General features: G+C 37.7%; 1 protein-coding gene across 4 annotated transcripts; it reads right to left on the bottom strand.

Annotated features, from left to right (window-relative positions):
* Nucleotides 1-1,693: 1,693 nt before the first annotated feature.
* LOC102217951 (retinoic acid receptor RXR-beta-A) lies at nucleotides 1,694-20,851 on the bottom strand. 4 transcript variants are annotated; one of them, XM_023344384.1, is made up of 13 exons: nucleotides 20,625-20,851; nucleotides 19,709-19,857; nucleotides 18,211-18,443; nucleotides 17,512-17,665; nucleotides 17,221-17,400; nucleotides 15,140-15,160; nucleotides 13,027-13,187; nucleotides 12,726-12,855; nucleotides 11,461-11,593; nucleotides 9,290-9,325; nucleotides 7,572-7,663; nucleotides 7,331-7,436; nucleotides 1,694-7,210 (listed from the first exon to the last, which is right to left on the bottom strand). In XM_023344384.1, the coding sequence occupies exons 2-13, from the start codon at nucleotides 19,722-19,724 to the stop codon at nucleotides 7,063-7,065; spliced, it is 1,410 nt and encodes a 469-aa protein (XP_023200152.1). In that variant the 5' UTR covers nucleotides 19,725-19,857; nucleotides 20,625-20,851; the 3' UTR covers nucleotides 1,694-7,062. The 4 variants fall into 4 exon arrangements, with proteins under 4 accessions (XP_023200152.1, XP_023200153.1, XP_014327661.1 ...); XM_023344385.1 differs by lacking the exon at nucleotides 9,290-9,325 and having other exon boundaries at nucleotides 20,625-20,849; XM_014472175.2 differs by lacking the exon at nucleotides 15,140-15,160 and having other exon boundaries at nucleotides 20,625-20,848.
* Between the last annotated feature and the right edge of the window lie 658 nt (nucleotides 20,852-21,509).

Genomic DNA, 21,509 nt, shown 5'->3' with positions numbered 1-21,509 from the left:
TTCAGAGTACAGCAATAACATTGACCTGCTGAAAAGTGACATTTCTGTAGCTGAAATTAAGAGGAATTTGACCCCGGGCATAAAGGTGTCTTTCTATAGAGCGAAGCCTCGCATACCACAGCGGAGGGGAGGGAGGAGAGGGAGAAACAGGAGAGGAAGATACCGAGGGAGGAACTGGCAGAAGAGGCAGGGAGAGTGATTAGAAAGAGGTGGATGGAGAGAATGGGAAGATAATTCAAGCAAAGGAAGAGAGAAACAAAGACAGGATGAAAAGATAAAGCTGGAAACAACCAGAGGGACCACCAACAGTTTAATTCAGGAAGCAGTCAACTATAAATAATTTTCAACTTTAAACCCCTAACCTTGAAGCTTAAAATATAGCATCATACTTAATTTGGACACATGCAATAGGTGGAAATTATGATTAAAAATGATGAGCGCTCAGAAAGCAAGAAAACTCAGCAGCTACCTCCGTAATGCGGACGTGTAACTTACAAGGTTACGAGCTGATAGCGCCTTTTCTAAATCTGCTGCTGCTGACTTGGCTGAAAATGTCTTGTGGTTCTCAACAGAGAGGTCATTGTGCTTACTCCCTCTGCTGGCACCAGCCGGAACTACAGGAAACGATTCCACACAGGCAGGTTGGCCCTGAAATCTGCAACATGGATAATAATACTCCTAAATAGCCCTAATAGTTTTCTATTAGAGAAAAGGAAATTACTGATTATAGTTTATTATTTATGGCCCATATACTCCAACTGCCAAGAAAAATCCCAAATTAAGTCTAATTGTGTTTTCAGGTAGCATGCAAAAATACCACCAAGGTTCAAAGGGATTTATTACAACAAGAAATTATAAATCAACTTTCAAAAGTAAGATACGCAGCAGTTTTGAGTTATGTTGATTATATAGTCAGAGATGGGGGAAAAGAGATCAAACTTCATATCTGTGTTCATTTTTATGTGTTTTAATGAGAGGCAGAGGGAATAGAGGCACCACTGTTGGATGAAATTTCTCTGGAAAGACTCCAATCTTAGCTGAGCTGCTTCCTTAAAGGTGAAGTTGAGTCAAACAGGTGCTACCGAGGAGAAACAACCACGGGAGGAGACAAGAGGAGGCGGAGCAGAGTTAGCAGACCACCGATGGTGGAAGTTAATCAGGAAAAGGTCAGTGCTCCCTCTAGAGGTAAATAGGTGGGAGTGCAGTGGCAGTGGTCAGCTGAGGCCCTGGGGTCCTGCTGGACTGAGCAGCGCATCGTTTCTCCTGGACACTCCAGGAACCAAATGAAGGTTTTTATAATGTAGACGCTGAAATAAATGAGCTGTAAATTCTCTCATTGTTGTGGTTTTGTTGTATTTTCTATTAATATTATTATTCGGATCAGCTAGTATAACATAACAAGTATGACGGAGTATTGGGGTCATATTATGAACAAATAAAAAAAACATTAAATTACAAGAATAAAGTAACAAAATTACAAAAACAAAGTCATAATATGACGAGAATAAAGTCAAACAATAGAAGAAAGTTGTAATATTACAAGAATGAAGTCGTAATATGAATTTTTTCTCGCAATATTATTAATCTATTCTCACAATATTATTTTCATTTTCTTAGCGTAGCCCTAACACTCTGTTGTAAATAAGAGTTACAAGTGCATTTTCTCTGAATAATAAACAAAAAACACTTCACATACAGTATTAAAACTTTTACTCAGACATTATACAACAAACAGAAACAAGATTCAGAATTAATGACTGAACAAAAAAAATATTATTCATATTTTTTTCTTCTTTCAATCCCCAAAGCACACAATAGTCAATCAGCTCCATGAGTAAAATGGAGTAGAATACAAACAGGACAGAGAACAGACACAAGAGAAACAGACAAATCAAACAGAAGAGTGACAAATTCAGTTCTGATTTTTTTTGTTGTCAGTTCTTGCATTTGTTTAATACTTTGCAACAAAGAAAAGGTGGACAGCATAGTCAGAGTAGATGGAGACGAGAAACAAGACGAAGAGCATTGTGTGAAAGTTTTAAGATGGAGAGTAAACGATTAAGGAAGATCCGAGATCTACTGGAAAATAGTTTTTTTTTTCTCTCAATCAATAACTGAACACTTGATCCAAGTTATTTAAGTCCTTGCCCCGTTTTCTCCCTCGTTTCTGATCAGAGCTCCATAAATCCAAGCCGTAAACCCCCTCATCCTCCAGGAGAGATGCTATATTCAATCAGTCCTTCCTGTTAGGCTCCTTCATTAGTTTCTCTCTGCTTCTCTGACAGGTTATAGTTCCCAACAATATTCACAACACCAACCTATCAGAGAAGATCAGGCCCAGGGTTAGTCTCTCCCTATCTAATCGTTCCTTATTTATATTTCACTCATATGTATGTTCTCAGGTTGTAGGACCCTATAAAAAGCACCAAATGATCAGCTTGAGCACCCAGAGGGGTCCACACCCTGGTCTACGTCTCTGCCCAGGTCCGCCCTCTCCACACAAGCTGCTATTTCCATTCCTATCAGGGCCTCTGTTCAGAAACGCACTACTTAGTCTAACGTTAGCGCACCGTCTTCACTGTGCGGCACAAGAATCACGATTTACACACATGACAAGGACTTAGTGGCCCTACATTAAAGATGGCTGCAAACAGCTTGGCAGTGATTGAAAACTGTGAGGGTGGTGAGTTTGGAGGCTGCATAGCACGCACTGAACTTCTCTGATTAAACCAGCGCAGGCCTTGGCTCCAGAAGACGTGCAACAACGCCACCCTCGTGTCCAATCGACGCACGACCATCAATTTCAGTCAGATTAAAAAAGTATTTAATTAAAATATTTACTCATAAAAACACAAGAAGATTCAAAATGTAACAAAGATGGCGACGGCAATGCTGCTACACAGTCTAAAAAAGGTGGCAGCATGCGCCTGCCTTGAGTGCACACTTGCAATGACAAACATTTGTGGGCGGGGCGGTGCGATTCGGCGGTCTCACCCGGTGATCGCGGATCATCGCAGCTCTGCCGTCAAGTAACATAAGCAAAGAGAGACACGCAGCTCTGAATCCTCTTCACAACAGCTTCCCGTCAAAGAAAAAGCTTCACATCCTCAAGCAGTCCAACAACCAGAGGTTTAAGCTGCAAGTCTATTTATTCCCAGGCAAAGTCAAAGCGGGTGAGTGAAGCTGTAGCTATGGCAGCTGAGATGGGGCAAAAGGACTCCAGGAGGCCGGGTTGTTGTAATAAAGCTTCTGGTCAACGTAACAGCTTAAAAATTCAAATATACTTCCAACAACCCGCTATTTCACCCAACAACGCTCAGCACATCACAACCAAAGTTACAGTTTCTGCCAGTTAAAACGTGTAGCTGCAGATTAATGAACAAATGCATAAAAACATGGCCACACATTATTTTATAAACGCTCAACCACCAGCTCTGCTAAAGACTTTTCCTGCTCAGCAAAGCTGGACGTAACTTAGCTTAAGAACCCGCACTGAGTCTATAGCTTTTATCACTGTATGATTATAAATCACTCAAAGCTAAGCTCTCAGCTAGATAACAAAAACACAGAAAGCAAAACAAACATGTCGTATGGAGAGATGAGAAATGTAAATTACTCCTAATTAATATCATGTAACAGACAGAAATATAATGCAAATGTTGCAGAATAACTGCTTAATCATCTGAGTCGTGTTAAATAGTTTGCCTTCATCACTGTTTTCATCCCTGGTTCTGAACGCTGTGCAGTAGCCGAAGGCTCAAACATTCAAGAGAGGAAGCTCCAAAAGGAAAAGCTTCAAACGGTAGAGGAGAGAACTCATGCAGGCAGTTATCCAACAGTCAGCTTCACCACTGAGGTACAAGGAGAGGAGAAATAAAGAGACGCTCGTTTTGGGTTCCTCGGGTTCTGTCCTCAGTCCGACTGTTTCTAATCTAGATCACAGATCTAAAAGCTCAGCAGCTACAGAATCAGTCTCACTCAAAACCTGCATCAGCTCATATCCTCACACTACTAAAGCACAGACTCTACACTACACAGTAAAAAAGGCTGGCAGACACCGGAAGGTCACCTAAATCATAAGTTCACCTTCATCTCGCTTTCCTTTTGCCAACAGTCCGAGTCAGCAATGTTGCATAAAAAGCTGACTTTTTCCGCAAATAATAGAAACGCTACTAATTTGACCAAACGTATGCAAGGAAACTGAAACAAGGTTAAAGTTACGCCAACTTTCTCCCATGATTAAAATAAATCACCTGTCTCACAGGTCAGCCGCAGCATCACACCGACGTGGAGGCCGGACACCTTCTCTGAGGAACACCAGGGTCATCTGCTGGGCTGGACGCCAACAACGTCTCTAGACGGCAAAACCCCACAGCTTCCTACGCTTGTCTCTAAAACCGGGTCTGACTCTGACTGGCAGAGCCAAACTCTACTAGAACACAGCTGGAAATCATTTTCCACAACTTAAAATCTACAACAAAGCCGATGGAGATCAGAATAAATCTAATAGAGAGGGAGAATGGTTGATTTGTCTGTGTTCTTGCATACTGTATTTGCATTGATGTGAATGTGCAGGTCTTTAAAAGACCATGGATGATTTAGCACCTGGAAGAAGACAGCTGTACCTCTTCACTAGAATGACACCGCAAAATGTTCTCATTTCTATTAAATGTTGGCTAAAGAGGCGGTTAAATATACTTTAGAATATCAACACTTTTTTTTACTTAAATACATGACCGCCAGAAAGGGAAGTAAATCTGTGTTTCCCAGTATTGCTCACATTCAAGGGTGTGTGGAGGGTTTTCTTCTAAACACTTTGTAGCTGCATTTGACTTTTTCACTGATTCGGTTCTTCACAAATTTCAATCACAGTAGATGTCAAGAGCTAATGTCAACAAAAAAGATAAAAAATAAAAAAATCCAGCCAATCAGTTACTGGGAACGACAGGAATAAACTGGCAGAAGCTGGTGCAAAAAAGCAGCAATGAGGTGTGGTTTTGGCCCTGGTCAGTTTCATGTTTCGTGATTTCAAGAGATAAAAACGTGATGTTTCATAAACAGCAAAAAATAGAGCTTTAAATTTCTTGAAGCCACGTATTTCACAAGTGTGAGCAGGTCATCGTTTCTGCATGACTTCTCTGTTCGTTTTTTGGTATTATTTACAGCTATTGTACAAAAAGATTCAAGCCAACACGCAGCAAAACGTCCAAATCCACAGGTAGTAGGTGTAGGATTTCCATTATACTGTCGAGCATAAAGGGATTTCATTATTGCAACACAACTCAAGAGGTCCTATGTAATTCATTCATTGCGTGTGGACCACATTTAAACCGTTGGTTCTTCCAGGATCTGCAGACTCGCCACAGTCAATATCGCCTATCAGGTGAGATTAAAACTTTTTCCACTGTCACATCATTTCAGCTTGTGTCCATTTTCCAACTCTACTGATGCTTCGTTGCAAAGCTTTCAGCACCTCGTTTCTAAAAAACAACAGTAGAGTCACGTCGATTCAATTCAAACATCTTCAGCGTACAGTCCAAGGTCACTTCAACAGTCAAACGTCAGACGCATTTATTTCCTCACTGACTTGCTGACCAGAAGGCCACACACTCAGATACAAGCTGTCCAATTATCCACATGATTACTTTCAGGGCACAGAGAAAGATTTCCTCTTTCATGGCCACTGGATAAAATCTGTGCTGGTCATTAGGGCAGACACTCATCAAGATTGCCGGACAAAATGTTTAACCACAAGGCTGCTTCACTAACATCTGCACCGAAACTCAGCAATCACTCACCAGGTTAAACACATAAGATTAAAAAGTATGCAATAATGAGAAAACCCTACACTTAGTACCTTCAAGTTCATCTTAGGTGTTTGGAAGAGATGGTCATTTTTAGGGAACAGGAACATTTACACAGTTACAACTCACAAAAGTGCATAAATGACCACCAGAGAAGAGAAGAGAAGAGAAAAGAAAAAAGAAGAGAAGAGAAGAGAAGAGAAAAGAGGTTCGGGGAACAGAAGATAAAAGAAAAAAATACTTTTATCTTTGCGTGAAGCTTTACTTCCTGTAGGCTTCAAGCGCCTTAAAATGCCAAACATCTGCCGAAGTAGAGATAAAATCTCAACTTAAAAATAAAAGAAACAAATTATTCAAGTCATTCTTCCTTTCTTACAAAGCCCGCTGTGCGCGTAAGGGTTGGAGGGGCTTCGCTTGTTAAACAAAGCACACCCAGCCCCCTTTTCCTAGATTTCAATGCCTTAAAAAGCGCTCATTTCATGAGTACAGTACTTCAAAATAGAAACTCAAACAAGTTTCAGCATGACTATTTAAAAAAAAAAAGCAATATTTCTATGTTTACCCGATTGAATAAAATCGCTTTGATGATGTGTTTGCAAGTCCTTAAAAGGAGACTTTGTTGTGACGCTGGACAGTTGATTCAAATGCTTTGCACCTGATCTTCAGCTAAAATCATATAAATAACTAACCAGCTAGTTATGAATATAAGAGACAGAGGTGCAGCGAGCAGCAACTGTAAGTAACCAAAGTGAAAAGAAAAGGAAATCACCAGTTATGCAGAAGCAAAATCCCACTGTGAGATGAAGATGTGAAAACTAACGTCTAATTTAAATTAAGACATTTTTTCTTGTATGTGTGGGATCATTTCTTGAGTCAACACTCCTGTAGAAGAAAACTGAGGAAACAATAATGAAAATCCATGCGTGTGTGTATGTGTGTGTGAGCATTAGCAATTATTAAATTCAAGCTCTTTCTGTGTATTTGTTAGATTCTTTTTTCAGTTCAGGTATCCCGTTTCGGAGAACTGCAGGTGCATGTGTGACTGTATGTCAGTGAACACATAATGAAGCGTATGGTGACGGGTAACGTGTGTGTGTGTGTGTGTGTGTGTGTGTTTGGGTGTAAAAGCTGGCAGAATAAAACCAGCGGGTGCTGCAGTTTAGCGAGGCCCAGCAGGAGGAGCCAGCGAGCAGACGCTGGAGGCCGTGTTGGTAATCCTGGTGTGCGTCGGATCCTGACCGGTCTGAACGCGGCTCCCTTAAGTCAGCTGGTGAGGCGCCTCGAGCATCTCCATCAGAAAGGTGTCAATGGGCGTGTCACCAATCAGTTTAAAGAAGAATAGATGCTCCAGGCACTTTAGACCGATGGAGCGCAGTGCTGGGAGTCGGAGGAGGAGCTTGGCAAACCTGAATGGAGGATAAATGGGTTAATGAAAAATCAGATACTCAGAAAACTGAATTTACTGGACAATGAATAAGCGTAAAAAATGTTCTGTTCGTCTAAAAATGTTTAAAGTTTTACTGTACCTGCCCTGCTGGTCAGGGTATTTCTGTTTGCAGTACGCTTCAAGCGAAGCATAAACTCTCTCTCGCAGAAGCTCCACCTCACTGGGGTTGGACAAACCTTTGGCATCTTTCAACAGGAGAAGAAAAATATACAATCAGTACATAGAATTGAATCCATTTTAGATGCCTCTCCATGTAAAATAACCTGAATATCTGTCTTGAGCTGTTTTAACGAGGGTTTTGATATAACAACAGTCTTTACCTGGGTTAAAGAGAATGATAGCTCGAAGGCAACCCAGCTCTGACTTGTCCATCTGCATATCTCTCATTTTGCTTACAAGCTCTGTCAGAACCCTGAAGAGAAAAGAGATATGCAGTAGGGCGATACATACAGCGGGATGCCACAATGGTGGAATTCATTAAGAGAACAGAAGTAGAGGAAAGAATGAAAGAAAAAAAGCAGAATATTAAAAAATGAGACACGGAGGAAATTACTTCTAAGACAAACAGACTCCATAGTCCCAGAAGGTTATTCATAATTGCTTCTCAGTGATTATCACATTAGGTATGGCATGGCTGAACTGCTGGTTCTGCACAAGAAAATAAAGAAGGGGAAAAAAAAAAGGTTTTATACCAGAGTGGCAAATCTAACGGCCGCCTGAGAGCTGGTCTGCTTAAACACAGATCTACTAGAAAATGTGAAGGTTGATAATGTAGATGTTGAAATCTGAAACTGACCACAACTGCTGAGGAAACAGTAACACAAATCCATAAACATTTAGATTTAGCAAATTTTATTTTAAGCACAAGTTTGTCATCCAGAGATCAACATTTTTAACTGTTGCTGCTATTCAGTTTGAGCTTTTAGCACTTCTGTTTGTTTTTACTTTGCTTGGTAATATCTAAATAAAAATAAATTATTTTTGACTCTTCAAGTATGGAAGCTGAAATGAAACCTTCTGCTTTTATATTCTCAATTTGCTTTATATGTTCCTTATGTGCATATTTAACTTCGGCTAAATAAAATATGTCAATTTAGGATTCTAGGTATTATCCACTCCTGACATCTGAATTCACAAAAACTAAGATGTTCAAAAACATGCCTGAAACATCTGACTTGTCTTTGTAACATTTCAACACAATTTTGTTTATCAACATGTATAAACAAAAAAATTAAATAGCATGCTTTGTGAGAAATGTAAGAATTTATTAACAGCATCTCACAGAAATATAACCTGTAATAAAAATACAAAGAAACCATCAAGAAGGATTCAGAGAAACAAAGTCATGCAAATTAGGGTCTGATTACTTACTGATGGATCATCTAAGATCTGGATGTTTTACTGTTTAATGTATTTTCACAGGCATCACCATTACAGTACAGTACTAATGGTTTATATCCACACTGACGGTGTAGATTAAATTGGTTTGGAAGTTAGTCGTATAAAAGAAGGAGAGAGGAGATTTTCCAGAACGTATGAAAAACACATGCTACTGATGTGATGAAATGGGTTTGCCCAATCACAGGTGGCGTTTACTGACGCAGGCCAACACAATTTCCACAAACCTCCACGGTAAAGTAGCATAAATAAAAGAACTGAGGACTGGTGGAATATCATTTCCATCCAAACACAAACCATTTGACTCCACTACTATGTTGGAAACAACAGCTTATAAAATCCAATTCACTCTTTTCCGTTTTGCTGTTTTTGTCTCAGAAAGCATCTGATGTCAAACGCGATGGGCAGAACATTCCTCTAATGTTCATATGCAATAAAAGCCATAAAAAGAAGAAAAAGTCAAGCTAGCTATATGACCAGGCCGAGTAGTTTCTGTTCAGATTTTTATGTTGTACCAAGGAATCATAAAATTGTTGCTACGATCTAGAAAGAGCTTTAAAGCCTCAACTTCTCTGTTTATTTTCACTTTGAGTCAAAGAGGAGGGGTTCAAGAGAAGTGTTTGTGTAGTGGAGTAATTACCTGTCAAATAGGGCCCCAACCTCAGCATTGTTCGCCCTGTGTATTCAATCACAATGTGTTATTACAATGTCATTGCACAGATGGTCATTACAGTATTCTGCCTGTGTGCTGAGAACTTCACCTCTACATGTAGTCCATGCTTAGACATGACTTCACCACTTTAAAACTGAACTCATTTGAAATCTATTGTCTGGATTTTCTGCTGTGTTGTACATAAACCAGAACGCTGTTTGGGGTCAAATGCTTTATAAAATAATTAAAAGGTAAATAGAACAAAATCATGATGTTCCTATATCTTTTGGTAAGGAGGAGGAGATTATGATAAATGTCATATTTCAAATTATTAATAATAGAAAATTACAGATGAATCCTCTGACTAGTGAAAATGTTTGAAATGTTTTCCTGATCCTGATTTGCATAAGAATAAATTTTAATGTTTAACATGATGTAGTTCTATACTGTATTAAAACTAATAGAGAAAATAAATTTTGACATTATTTTAACTGACAAATGGAGGCGTTGTGCTTCTTTCTTCCTTTTAATGCACTTAAAAGCGAGTCAAAAAGTAACCACTTCTTTTTGGGGTTTTGGGCAAAAAAATTTAAACTAAAAATTCTTGTCTCCAAAGGCGATGTGATCAAACTTAAAATAGAAATAAAAATTGTACTAATTGACACAAAAAACAAGCAAGTTTAAGAATCGAATCCTTCCTTGTTTGTTCATGATGACAGTAAACAGGCCTATTTACTTTTAAAGCCACAGTTGTAAATTATTCTAAACAGGCGAAACACGTCAGGCATTAAAACGCCTTTAATTACTTTATTAACAATTCACACATATGATGCCTTGATGCAACCTGGGTGTGTTTACGAAACGTCAAATGGCACAAAGTAGCGTTTTGTTTATAATATGGTGGATCAGATTTGAGAGTGTAGATGATGATCACACTGTTCTGTAGATCAAATGTCTGAATAAAACTTTAGATGCATCTCTGATCCAACAGGCCTGAATCACATGACTAACCCGCTGCCAACGTTAAGTATTAAGAGTTAAAAGTTAAAAATTAAATAGATAAATGCATAATTAATTAAATGTACCATAACACATATAAAATAATCTAGTTGCAGGAGGAGATCTGAGTTTTGAGGTAATTATCAGGAGAAAATGAATGACTTCCAGTTAAACAGATTTACATAAAACCATTAAAATCTACAGCAAAGCTAACTATTTATAATTAAATATTTATAGTGTAATTGACAGTGGATTAACACGTTGTGATCAGACTTAGATTTTCTTAGGAAGTTCGGACATCTGCAGCAATACATTTTAATCAAGGCGGATAAGAATCTAATACATGGATGGAAGCAGATAACAGATATAAAAGCTTCTTAACACTTTAAATGAGAAAGCCGTACTTTACCTAAGCCTTGCTTTTTAGCAGTAATCATCATAAAATCACCTATGTATGGCTTATCGCATTAGAAAATGTCTTCAAATTAAGATAAAATACCAAAAACAAAAAAACTTAAAAACACACACATGCTTTATAACATTCACAATAACAGGTTGCACGCTTAACATCAAAATTAAATCATTTTAAGGAAACTGCTATGAAATCTTCATTTGTTAGTATTTTTCCATTCTCCAGCCATCATTATTGGATTAATACATTCTACAGTGGGTGCTACGCCACTAACTCAGGATGTGCATGCATGTTCATGGGTAAGCATTAACCACCAGCTTCCCTCGCCTTGCATGCGCTAAAGTTGGACAGCCAGAACAAAAAATAAAAACAATTTAAAAAAAACAAGCAGAATCTTTCAGCCAATGCAGAACACAGCAGTTGCAGCCAACCAAAGATGAGAAGATACTATCCTAAGAACTTAGCCCCGTCAATAATTAATTAACTAAAATAGCATTAAACACTAAACAAGAGTATAAAACCATTGAGACAAATGATTGTTAAATTGCAAGATAAAATTAAAGAAGGATATTAAATTTGATCTCTTAGTATGGGATAGTAATATTGTACAGATCAATTTGAATAAAAATATACTTATAATGTCAAATCGCTCCAGATATCAGTATTTTTATACATATATCTGTAGAATCATGAGGAAACTTTTAACTGTTGCATATCTTTTTCTTCTATACATGCATATGTAAATTACCTGTCAAATATGGCTCCGACCCCTGCGCTGTGAGCGCTGTTCCTGTGGACATGGAGGCCAGTGGCCAGTAAAATGCCGTCCTTCACCGAGATGGAGCGATGGGAGAAGGAAGCAATCAGGAGCTCATTCCAGCCTGTTGGAGAGTCGGCGTCTCAGTATCTGAACTGAGTTACAGCTTTAAGACAAGCTGCAGTTTGTCTTAAAGAATCTTTTTCTTTCTTTCTTTGTTTCTTTCTGTCTTTCTCCAGTCATTTCTAGAGCTGTTTAACCATTATAATGTCTGGCAACGTCTTATTTTTAATCAAAAGTAGCTTAATCATTTAAGGTTAAAAGCAGCAAAGTCTTATGAAATACTTTAAATTCTAGTAAAACTAAATGTGTTAGAATAGTTGCTAATAAATAAAAGAAACCTGACTTTCTGGCAGGTTTTACACAAATAAGAGGCAACAAGATCTGTGACCATCCTTAATTTAGAAGGACGATCTGCGAAGTAAAGTCTGAACACACTGGAGACGGTTTCATCCATACGTAAAGAGATTGAGAGAGTGAAATAACGATGTGCCTTTTTTGTGTCTGCATGGGAAAGATTTTAAAGTTGAACCACTATTAAATAAATTTGTTTGAAAATTATTATTTAGTTTATCAGGATTGTTTTTGTATTGGATTTGCAGGATTCATCTTCTTATATGGTACGAGAAAAAACAAAACCCGCCGAGGCGGAGTCAGGAAGCAACATATGAAACATGTTGCATTAAAAAAAATAAAAATAATAAGTGGTTCATAACACATCAGATTTGTCAACATTTTGAATAATAAGTACTTTTTCCAAATCCCACCATTTGACCACTTGTGTTTTGCCATCTAGATGAAGGATTAAATTAGCTTTAATGATTTCTTATACTTTTTATAATAATTGTTTTGGAGCTTCCTTTGTTTTATGCTTGCTGTTTGCACAGACTGTATTTCGTATTGACAAAATGTGTGTAGTTATGTAATTTTTAACCTTCTTTTGTAAAACCTTTGTTTGTTTTTAGCATGACTGATTATTCCTTGTCCAAGGGCAACAGATGGGAAACAGCCTTTTTGCTGATTCTGGTGCATTTACAGAAATATTAATGAATGTGTTTGGCCCGGCCATGTATATTAGCACATTTCAAATTTCAACCAGTTTGTTATATTTTAAGACCAGGATACAGATTTAAGCTACAGAGGATAAAATCCTCATAATATCAAGTTATGACACTACAGTTGTGACCAAGACTAACCAGCGCGGAGCAAGATGACCTGGTCATCCAGAGGAAGCTCAGAGAAGTGAGGGATCCTCTTGGCCCACTCCACCAGAGTGAAGAGCTGCTTGTCTGCTGCCTGGCAGATGTTGGTAACCGGATCGTTGGGCTGAATTGTATAGAAATGGAGAATTAGAGCCAATTTATTTTTATACTCTTAGGAACATTCTCCTAAGAATATTTAATTAGACTTGAAGAAGAATAACAAATTAGTAATTTTAAATATCTTTAAACTTTATAATTAATTCAGGATTTAATTTCTAGTATCGTAGTTACTCACAGAGCTTCCGCCTGAACTTCCATCTGCATGAAGCTCCGTCTTTTGCTCTACAGCCATCTCAGCTTCCAAAATCTTCTCCACCGGCATCTCCTCGTTCACTGCGCTGGTCGACTCCACCTCGCCTTCACGCTCCTTGTTTCTCTGCCGCTCCTCCTGGACAGCTGCAGAACGAGGGATCGGAGCGGGAAAGGAGGAGCATGGGATCAACAATATTGCAGGAAAGGGTGAGAAAAGTAGAGAAAGTGTGATGAGGATGAGGAGATTGGGTGAATGAAAGTAGGACAGAAAATGTGAAGGACATAAAAGATTAATGAAAACAGTAGAAAGAAGGGCATTGGTTTCAAATATGGACAAAATGTGTGGACGACGAGAAGAAAAAGATTTATAAAGATCAGCATCAGAGAAAGAAGCAGAAAGAGAAGCAGAGAAATGAAAGAGGGATCAGCATGAAAACATGCAAAAGTCAGTCAAACATTAAACATTTCTGTTCTTTTACTTTTCTGTATTTTGGGAGCATTTTAATTCACACAACCCACTGTAACTGGTGCAAATGCAGTGGAGACAATTAAACATTAAAATCATGAATTATTTGGTTGCAAAATAATGAAACTATTGTCCAAGAAAAACATGTGACACAACTGAAGCAACGTAACTCCTGAACATGAGTTTATATTTACAATCAAGGATTTGTTTCACTTCACCAATGTCCTCATTATGCTACACAACAGAATACATAACAGCCAAATAACTCAACAAATCCATCACACAATAATATGAAATTTAATCATGGCAGTCAATTATTAATATTCCGTAAATAAACATTTTCATAGAAATCAGTAATAACCATTTAAAGCAGCGGTACACAATTTTTACCACTGACAAAATATTACAAAAACCACTTATTGGTAGTTTATTTTATTTGATCCCCAAAATAGTCCAGATATTTTAATCCTCCAAAACATAATGAGATAAATTATCTGTTGTGAATGTAGCACTGGGTGATAAAATTACCTGAAGTCTGTTCATTTGGCCTCATTAACCTAATTGCAGTTCATGGTTTGAATGTCCTCAGTACAACACGTATTCTGATATACATACTCTGTAAAAATGGCAATAAAACAAGGATGTTGAGGGAGTTTTCCACTAGTAACGTATTTGACTGTTTAGATGCAGAAACACATTCATTAAATGGATCCTCTTATCCTCCAGACATGCCCTGTTGCTACCAATATAACATTTTCAATATTTTTCCTCCAGTTTATGAATAATGTTTGATTTTAGATGTTGCATCTGCTTGTTAGTCTCAGGGTAAATCCTGATTTATGCCCCTAAGGAATGCTGTTTCAATAATAATAATAAAAAAAACATTCCTAAAACTGTGATTACAAGAAGTTTTATGTATTATTGAAAATAATTATTACTCCACGAACACCCTTGGGTTGAAATCAGTTAAATGTGTAAAAGTAATATTTGATATTGATTTAGTGTGATAAATTTTTATTGCAAAACAGTAATCCTTTGCTCCTCTGAGCTCTCTAGCGCCCCCCAGGCTGGAAATCACAGCCTTAAACACTGTCAATAGCGGCCTTTACTCAGGCAAGCGCTTTAAAAAAACTATTTGCTTTCACAACAATCTGCTCTCATCAACTAGGGAAATGGAGAGAGAAAATTAAATGTTGTGCAACTAAACCACAAACGAAGAAAATGAGTGTAAATAAAAGAAAAAAATGCAGAAAATTAAACATTTCTACTTAAAGCCCCACAAGCATCAAAGTCTCATTTAGCCTCTGAACAAATGTGGAACGGCTCTGTGGTTGATGGCAGGAAATATGCCCTAATTGTGCAGCAATCAGATGGGAGTAGAATAGCTTTTTAAAGAATGGGGATGATTAAAGAAGAGTTTGTATATTTGGCTAGCTGCGCGTCCACAAAGGGTGAAAATACCTATGGAAGTCATTCAAGGCTTGCTCTGGGATGCCTCTGAGGCCTGGCATTAAGCTACGGAAAAATATTTTAAATGAGGTCCTTCTAAGCGACAGCAGGCGTAATATGCCTCTATGCCTTGATCGCTCATACAGACAGCCACACCCCCCTCCCTCTCTCTTCTCCTTACATCTGTCGTTCATCTTGGCCACTACAGAAGGAGGGAGGGGGAGAGAGAGAGAACGAGAGGAAACACAAAAGAGGAAGAGAGGGGGCAAGGGGTTAGTGTTTATAGGACTCATCCACCCCACATCCCCCTCTCGCTCTTCCCATCCTCTACTGTAAACACGTCACCCCCCCTTCCTTCAGAATATCAACGTCTCTGTTTATCACGCTGCTCAGGTAGCAATCAAATAGACATCATCTCATTTGTCCAGTTAGACGCACTAAAACGGACACCGAATATCCAAGCCCAAACAGAAAAAAAAAATTACAGATTATGTAAGTGATGCTTGGTTGTTCTACATTGCCAGATTAATTTATAATCTGTCAGAATTGAGAGCAGCGCTGTAGAGACAGACCAATCAGTGTTTTCCACAAACTGACCAGAGATTACACAGAACCATTCAAAAATTATTCAGCTGCTGTGACTGCAAGGACAATTAAAGCAGAAATGCTGTTTCTCTACATTGTGATAGTCTCTAGTCTTTCAGTACCAAAGAGCAACAAAAATTAATTACATTCTGATCTGATATATTTTATTTTTAAATAATTGCAACAGACGGGGAGGGCCATTTTAGATCAAATTATTGTAATTTTAAAACATACAGAGAAAAGAAAAAGAATTATAAAAAATAACTGAGAAAAATGATATGGAAAGATATGCATTCCTGACAGAGACAATACTAAATATTGACCAGGTCTGTGATGAAAATAAAAAAAGAACCTATACTGTCAATATTGATGCAATGATAGGTTTTTAGGGCTGCATATTGTGTCACAAATTTTATCACAAAGACGAGGCTGGAGAGCAACAGAGTTAGCACCAATACATCCAGTGACACTTCCTGTTTAAGGCAGAATAAAATGTTTTAAATGGCAAAAAGGTGATAAATTAACTACAACCGAGTCGTTTCAATACCAAAACCAAAAGGCATCAGCCAAATGAAATCTTTTCCAAACAAATCTTGTTGTTATGGCAACATTCATCAATATTATCACATATGACATGTTATCTTAATATTTTGCAGCCCTAATTGTTTTTATTGGTATCACATATTGTCAAATATTACAGCTAATGAGTTGAAAAAAGTTTAGTAAAATATGCAAGAACTTCCTATAAAGACCTTTAGCCTGTACATTTTCACTTTACATGGCTAGAGTATCATTAATTTAGGTCAAATAAAGCTACACGAAATATTGAATTGTACCTTGATGTGAAATTCTAGCATAACACTGAGATAATAAAAATACACGGGTAATCTGATTGTTTCTTAAACTTCTTAAGTTTAAGAGAACTGACCTCAGGTGGACTGGCTTATGAAAGGCCCTGAAATGATTTGCAGGGAAAACCCGAATGATGTTGTAAATCATTCAGTCTGTTCCACGGCTGAATGTTTATGGGTCACTTTTAAAATTTAAATAGTGAAAGACTCACTAACAAGTAATTCCACAGTATGAGTTTTATACAGAACAGTCTTTAATTTAAGCAGAATGGTTATGTGCCATACTTATTCAAAGAGCTAGTCATGGGTGTTCAAGTTTAACTGCTGCACTTTCAGGTTTTTCTGTTTGCACAACTTATCTGATGTATTCAAAAAACGAGCATTAGTGTTTTGATACTCCAAAAACGACCCGTCAGCAGCTTCCTGACTCTCTTTACCCCAAAGACTATTTACTTTGTTTGTTATTTAAAAATCTTGAACTAAATAAGATAAAAAAAACAAAACAAAACACTTTTGGTTTTGATCAACAGTAAAATAATTTCAGGACAGAAAAAAACTTTGCCTGTGAAAAAGGCTGATAATTTTAAAAGATTTTTGGGTGGAAGACATTCACAAAACGTGTTATTCTACTGAACTGCAAGTTAAAGAAAAACAAACCGAAAAAAATTGAAGAGGATCTGAACGAACATCCCAACCCCAGAGTGCTTAAAAGAAAGCTATTGATATATTTAAAACCTGTCCCTTTCTGTTGCTTTTTTTCTTATGAAACAGAACATCTAACTTTGGAATAAATGGAAGTCTCTGGATCTTTCTGATGCTTTCTCACCTTCTCTCTTCATTCCCATCGCCAGGCATTTCTGATAGCGGCAGTACTGGCAGCGGTTCCTCTGTCTTTTATCAACTATGCAGTCTTTATTGTCCCGACAGGTGTAGGTTAGGTCTTTTCGCACTGTTCTCTTGAAGAAGCCTTTACAGCCCTCACAGCTGTAGACGCCATAGTGCTTACCTGAAAAGCAAACGTTGAAGTAGTTAGAAAAAGTCAGTCAAACAACTGCAAATTTCTTAAATGTTTCAAACACGTTTCACTAGAACAGTGGAACTGGAGAGGTTTACAGACCAGAAGATCTGTCTCCACAGATGGAACAAAGGCGTTTCTGAGAAAGCATCGGCCCTGGGCTGTGGGAAGACAGCTGCTTCAAGCCAAGAGGAGGTTTCACATCATCGGAGCTGCTCACTGCATGGAGCCCTGACATGGTCACTGTTGAGTTAATCTAATAGACAAAAGACAATAGAAAAAATGTGTTTGTTAATCAAGATCAATCCTTGATTAATTATTCTTACCCCCATTTAAAAACTTGGATTTGCCATTTTGTCCCAAACTATTTTCATATCATACAGTAAAACAAAGTCAGATCATGAACATTCATCAAACCAAAACAACAAAAGTAGCAAATAGGTGTATTAAAAGCAATGGTTACATATTTTCCTCCATTCAATGTTTCTCCATCCCTTTAGGTTCCACCTCTGTTGATGTCTCACTCTAAAAATCTGACAATAAACAATAAGAAAAGGTTTAAACCTAAAATATAGGTGTCATATATCTATCTCAAGATAAATTTAGAAGGGAAAAAAGGAATGAGTAATAATTTAGTGGGTGTAAAATCAATACTGAAAAAAGGGAATGGCAAATACACAGAAATACAGGAGCCAAAATTGTCCAAAAATCTAATTTTGCATATTTTGGAATCTCCTAAACTAAAGATTTTCAGTAGATTACTGGATATACTTTTTGTTTTTTCTTAACAGCCCAGCTTACCTGGGGGCTGCTAATTGGGCCATATCCCACTGACGGTGTGCCAGGTAGGCAGGGTGAGTCCAGTGATGAGCTAATAACAGAAAAGGGAGAACCAATGCTACTGATGGGACTGTTGACCCCTGTGGTGGTGTTGGGTGGCAGTGAAGTCATGGAAGCTGCAGACGGAACCAGCGGCGGGGAGCGCTGGCCCGAGGGAGGGGAAGACACAGACGAACTGTCTGGACTGCGAGAATCTGACGAGAAAAAATAACAGAGAGAATGTAAAAGAGTTTCATACACAAGTGCAACGTAAAAAGGTGACAGAAACCTGCTGTCAGCTGAACGGTTTTTAAGCAAAATACACAGTGTGGAAAATCACTGACAGTTTAACTATTTTGATATCAAATCATGAACTGAAACTTTAAAATATAAAGAAAAACATTTCTTTATTCAACTGATCCATCAAATGATTTACTGAAGTTTCCAAATTGCATCATTTTAGATAAAAACTGCAAAACAGCATTTAAGATCAAACTGACATAAATTTTCCATGCGGTTCTGAAACTAACATGCATTTTTTAAACATCAGGCAAAAAATGTAACAGCACATGGCAACAGTATAATTACCAATTACAGTATAATTAATTGGAGTGGACAACAAAAATCAACATTTAAGAAATCTTTTCATTTCAACAATCTGAATTTATTCATTTTATTTTACACAACCAGAGGTCAGACCGACAAATACTGACAGATTTGACAATGATAAATTCCACCACAGTGTTTGTTATGATCACTTCAAAATGTTGACACTATCATCTGTCGCTGTCTAGACTGCACTGTCACTGCTTTATGCTGGTTTTTGCCTCGTCTGTTTATTTTTTTTTTTGATAAGACGAATCAGCTGACGAGACCAGTCCTTATAACACTGCTCACACTCATAAACAAGCACAATACTCTCAAAAGTTAATTTCTCATAAAGTGAAATAAATAACACTTGTAAGCTGACTATTGTAGTTTGTGTATTATGAGTAAAAACTCATAATACACTAATAAAGATTCATAGCTGTTAGTTTTGTTAGATGACAGTTAATAAACTCTAGAGTTAACACGGCTATAAAACAACTCCTAGTAAAGAAATAAAACATAATATATATATATTTTTTAATCTTTGGACCCAAACATTAAGATTCTTTTTATTCTAAAAACTTATAACATTGTTGTATATTACATTGTTGCTTACATTGTAACATTTGGGCAAACAAAATAAAATCATGAAACAATTTTTAATTCTAAAAATAAAACATGTTACAACCCTCTTTGCTATTTTAGGATGATAATTTGGAGAAGTGAGCAAGTGTTGCCAGGGTGTCTTATTATAACCATGGTTTTGTTAATGCTGATTTTATTACAGGTACTAATATGTATGCAAGTATAAACTTTTAATAATTAATACAAATATTGCTTCTCGTGAACAAACCATTAGAAATAAATAGATCTGTGTCGTTTTTTTGCTCACCTCTGCTGTCTCCCATGATGGTGGTTGGGGCGCAGGGGCTGCTTGGCAGCGTCAAGCCGGCGTTCCTTCGTCTCTAACAGCCCACTATCAAACTCGAGACCGCGGACTGAGGCCCGGGCCGGAGTTGGTTTGGGAAACCAAAAACGGGTCTGAAATTCCAACACAAGGAAGAGCAAGAAATAAAAATAAACATACGAGGCTGACATTTCAGAGACGGCAATCAGAGTAAAACAGTTGTGGAAATGATTGCGATTACTTAATCTGCTGCTCCCAGAAGACATAAAAGCGAATCTGTTGATTTTTTTTCTGGTCATTTTGTGTAACGTTACATTTTGGCTTTGAAAAGCAGCCAGCTGCTCAGCTGGTGCCAAGAACGTCCTGTCCGTATATATTACAGGGTTGTAATAGCTCAATATTAATCTAACAGCATGTTACTGACGTAACACATTGTGCGTTTATCACAGTGATTAAAACATCTCACAGCAACACGGAGCCCTGACAGATGGCAACAAACCGCTGCTGCTGAGAGACAGCCAGTCGGTGGGGCTCGTAAACTAGCCAAGCTAACGTTACAAGAAAACTTAAAATATCAGACTGTGCCGTACAAATAACTTGTTTTACTTATTTTTCAGTGTGAAATCAAACGCAAAGCATTCGGTACACAGTTTAAAGAAAGTTGGTATTTCTTGTCAAGTTTAGAAACCATAAATTAGAGTCTGTTTTAAGTTGGCAAGGTAAGCTAGCTATGTTTAGCCAGCAAGCTAACTAGATAGCTAAAGTGGATCAGAGGAAAACAGGACAGACAAGAACAAACCGGATTATCGCTGGCAGTCCTGCCTCTGTCTCACTCTCTAGCATACATGCTAGCTGAATTAGCTAAATGCATATTTATAGCAAATAAAAACGGATTACTGACGGTTTAACGGCGCAGCTCCTTCGCATGAAAAGATGTGGCGACTAGGCCCGGTGTGTGTCTATCTCTCCCCCCACTTTGCCTCGCACTCAGCCCTCCCTCCCTTCCTCCTCCTGCGCCGATGAAAACATGATGATGGTGGAGGATTTGGCTTAGTGCTCCTGTACAGTTGAACATTGGCCCCGAAAATCACTGCAACAGCAACAGAGCATCCTTCGGAGAGAGGATGTGTGGTCATGATGCGCCTCACATGTCTCTGAGAGAGGGAGACACATCCAGTGCAAGAGGTCAGGAGGTCAAGACAAGTTCAGCTTTGCATTTCAGTAGCTCCAAAGGTTATTGTCGGACATTGGTGACTTCATCAGTTTCGTTATTGCTTGAACCAGTGTGTACTCTTATGCAATACACAGAGTTTTATTGCACCAATATTCCTATAATCGCTGCTGAGTAAACACATAAATGACGTGATTTAATCCATACTGTTTACTTTAGTTTTGAGTCCAATGATTAAATAATAAAAAATAAATAAAGGGCTAAGGGGTGGATTTTAGTTCTTCAGAACCAAATAGTAACCAAAAACAGATCAATGCAGCATCTCTACTTAAAAAAACTGAAAACTATAAATTGCACAAATGTTTTGCTGAATATTTTCATATGCTGTCAGTCTGAAGGAGCTGCAATAACAAAACTCAATGATAATTTTAATTCAAAATATGATTGCACCCTTTATTGTGTAATTAACATGATGTGGCACCAAATATAACATCTTTTAGGTACACTTCTATGGTATTTTTTCATTTTCCATTAGATTAGTTCATCCACATATTTGAAGTCTTCACTTTCTGCTTTTAAATTTTTTTTTTGTTTGTTTCTATAGGGGTTGCACTA

This window comes from Xiphophorus maculatus, chromosome 13 (genome assembly GCF_002775205.1).
Source record: "Xiphophorus maculatus strain JP 163 A chromosome 13, X_maculatus-5.0-male, whole genome shotgun sequence".
NCBI classification, from domain to species: Eukaryota; Metazoa; Chordata; class Actinopteri; order Cyprinodontiformes; family Poeciliidae; genus Xiphophorus; species Xiphophorus maculatus.
Note: the sequence above shows the minus strand (reverse complement) of the source record. Positions and strands in the feature narration are given on the sequence as shown.

Bases quoted from the DNA above. Each gene is read 5' to 3' on its own strand.
- LOC102217951 (XM_023344384.1), bottom strand. The intron at 12,856-13,026 runs GTGAGTAACTAC...TATACAATTCAG, and splicing joins GAAGTTCAGGCGGAAGCTCT to CCCAACGATCCGGTTACCAA. The intron at 7,437-7,571 runs GTAAAGACTGTT...TCCTGTTGAAAG, and splicing joins TATCATTCTCTTTAACCCAG to ATGCCAAAGGTTTGTCCAAC.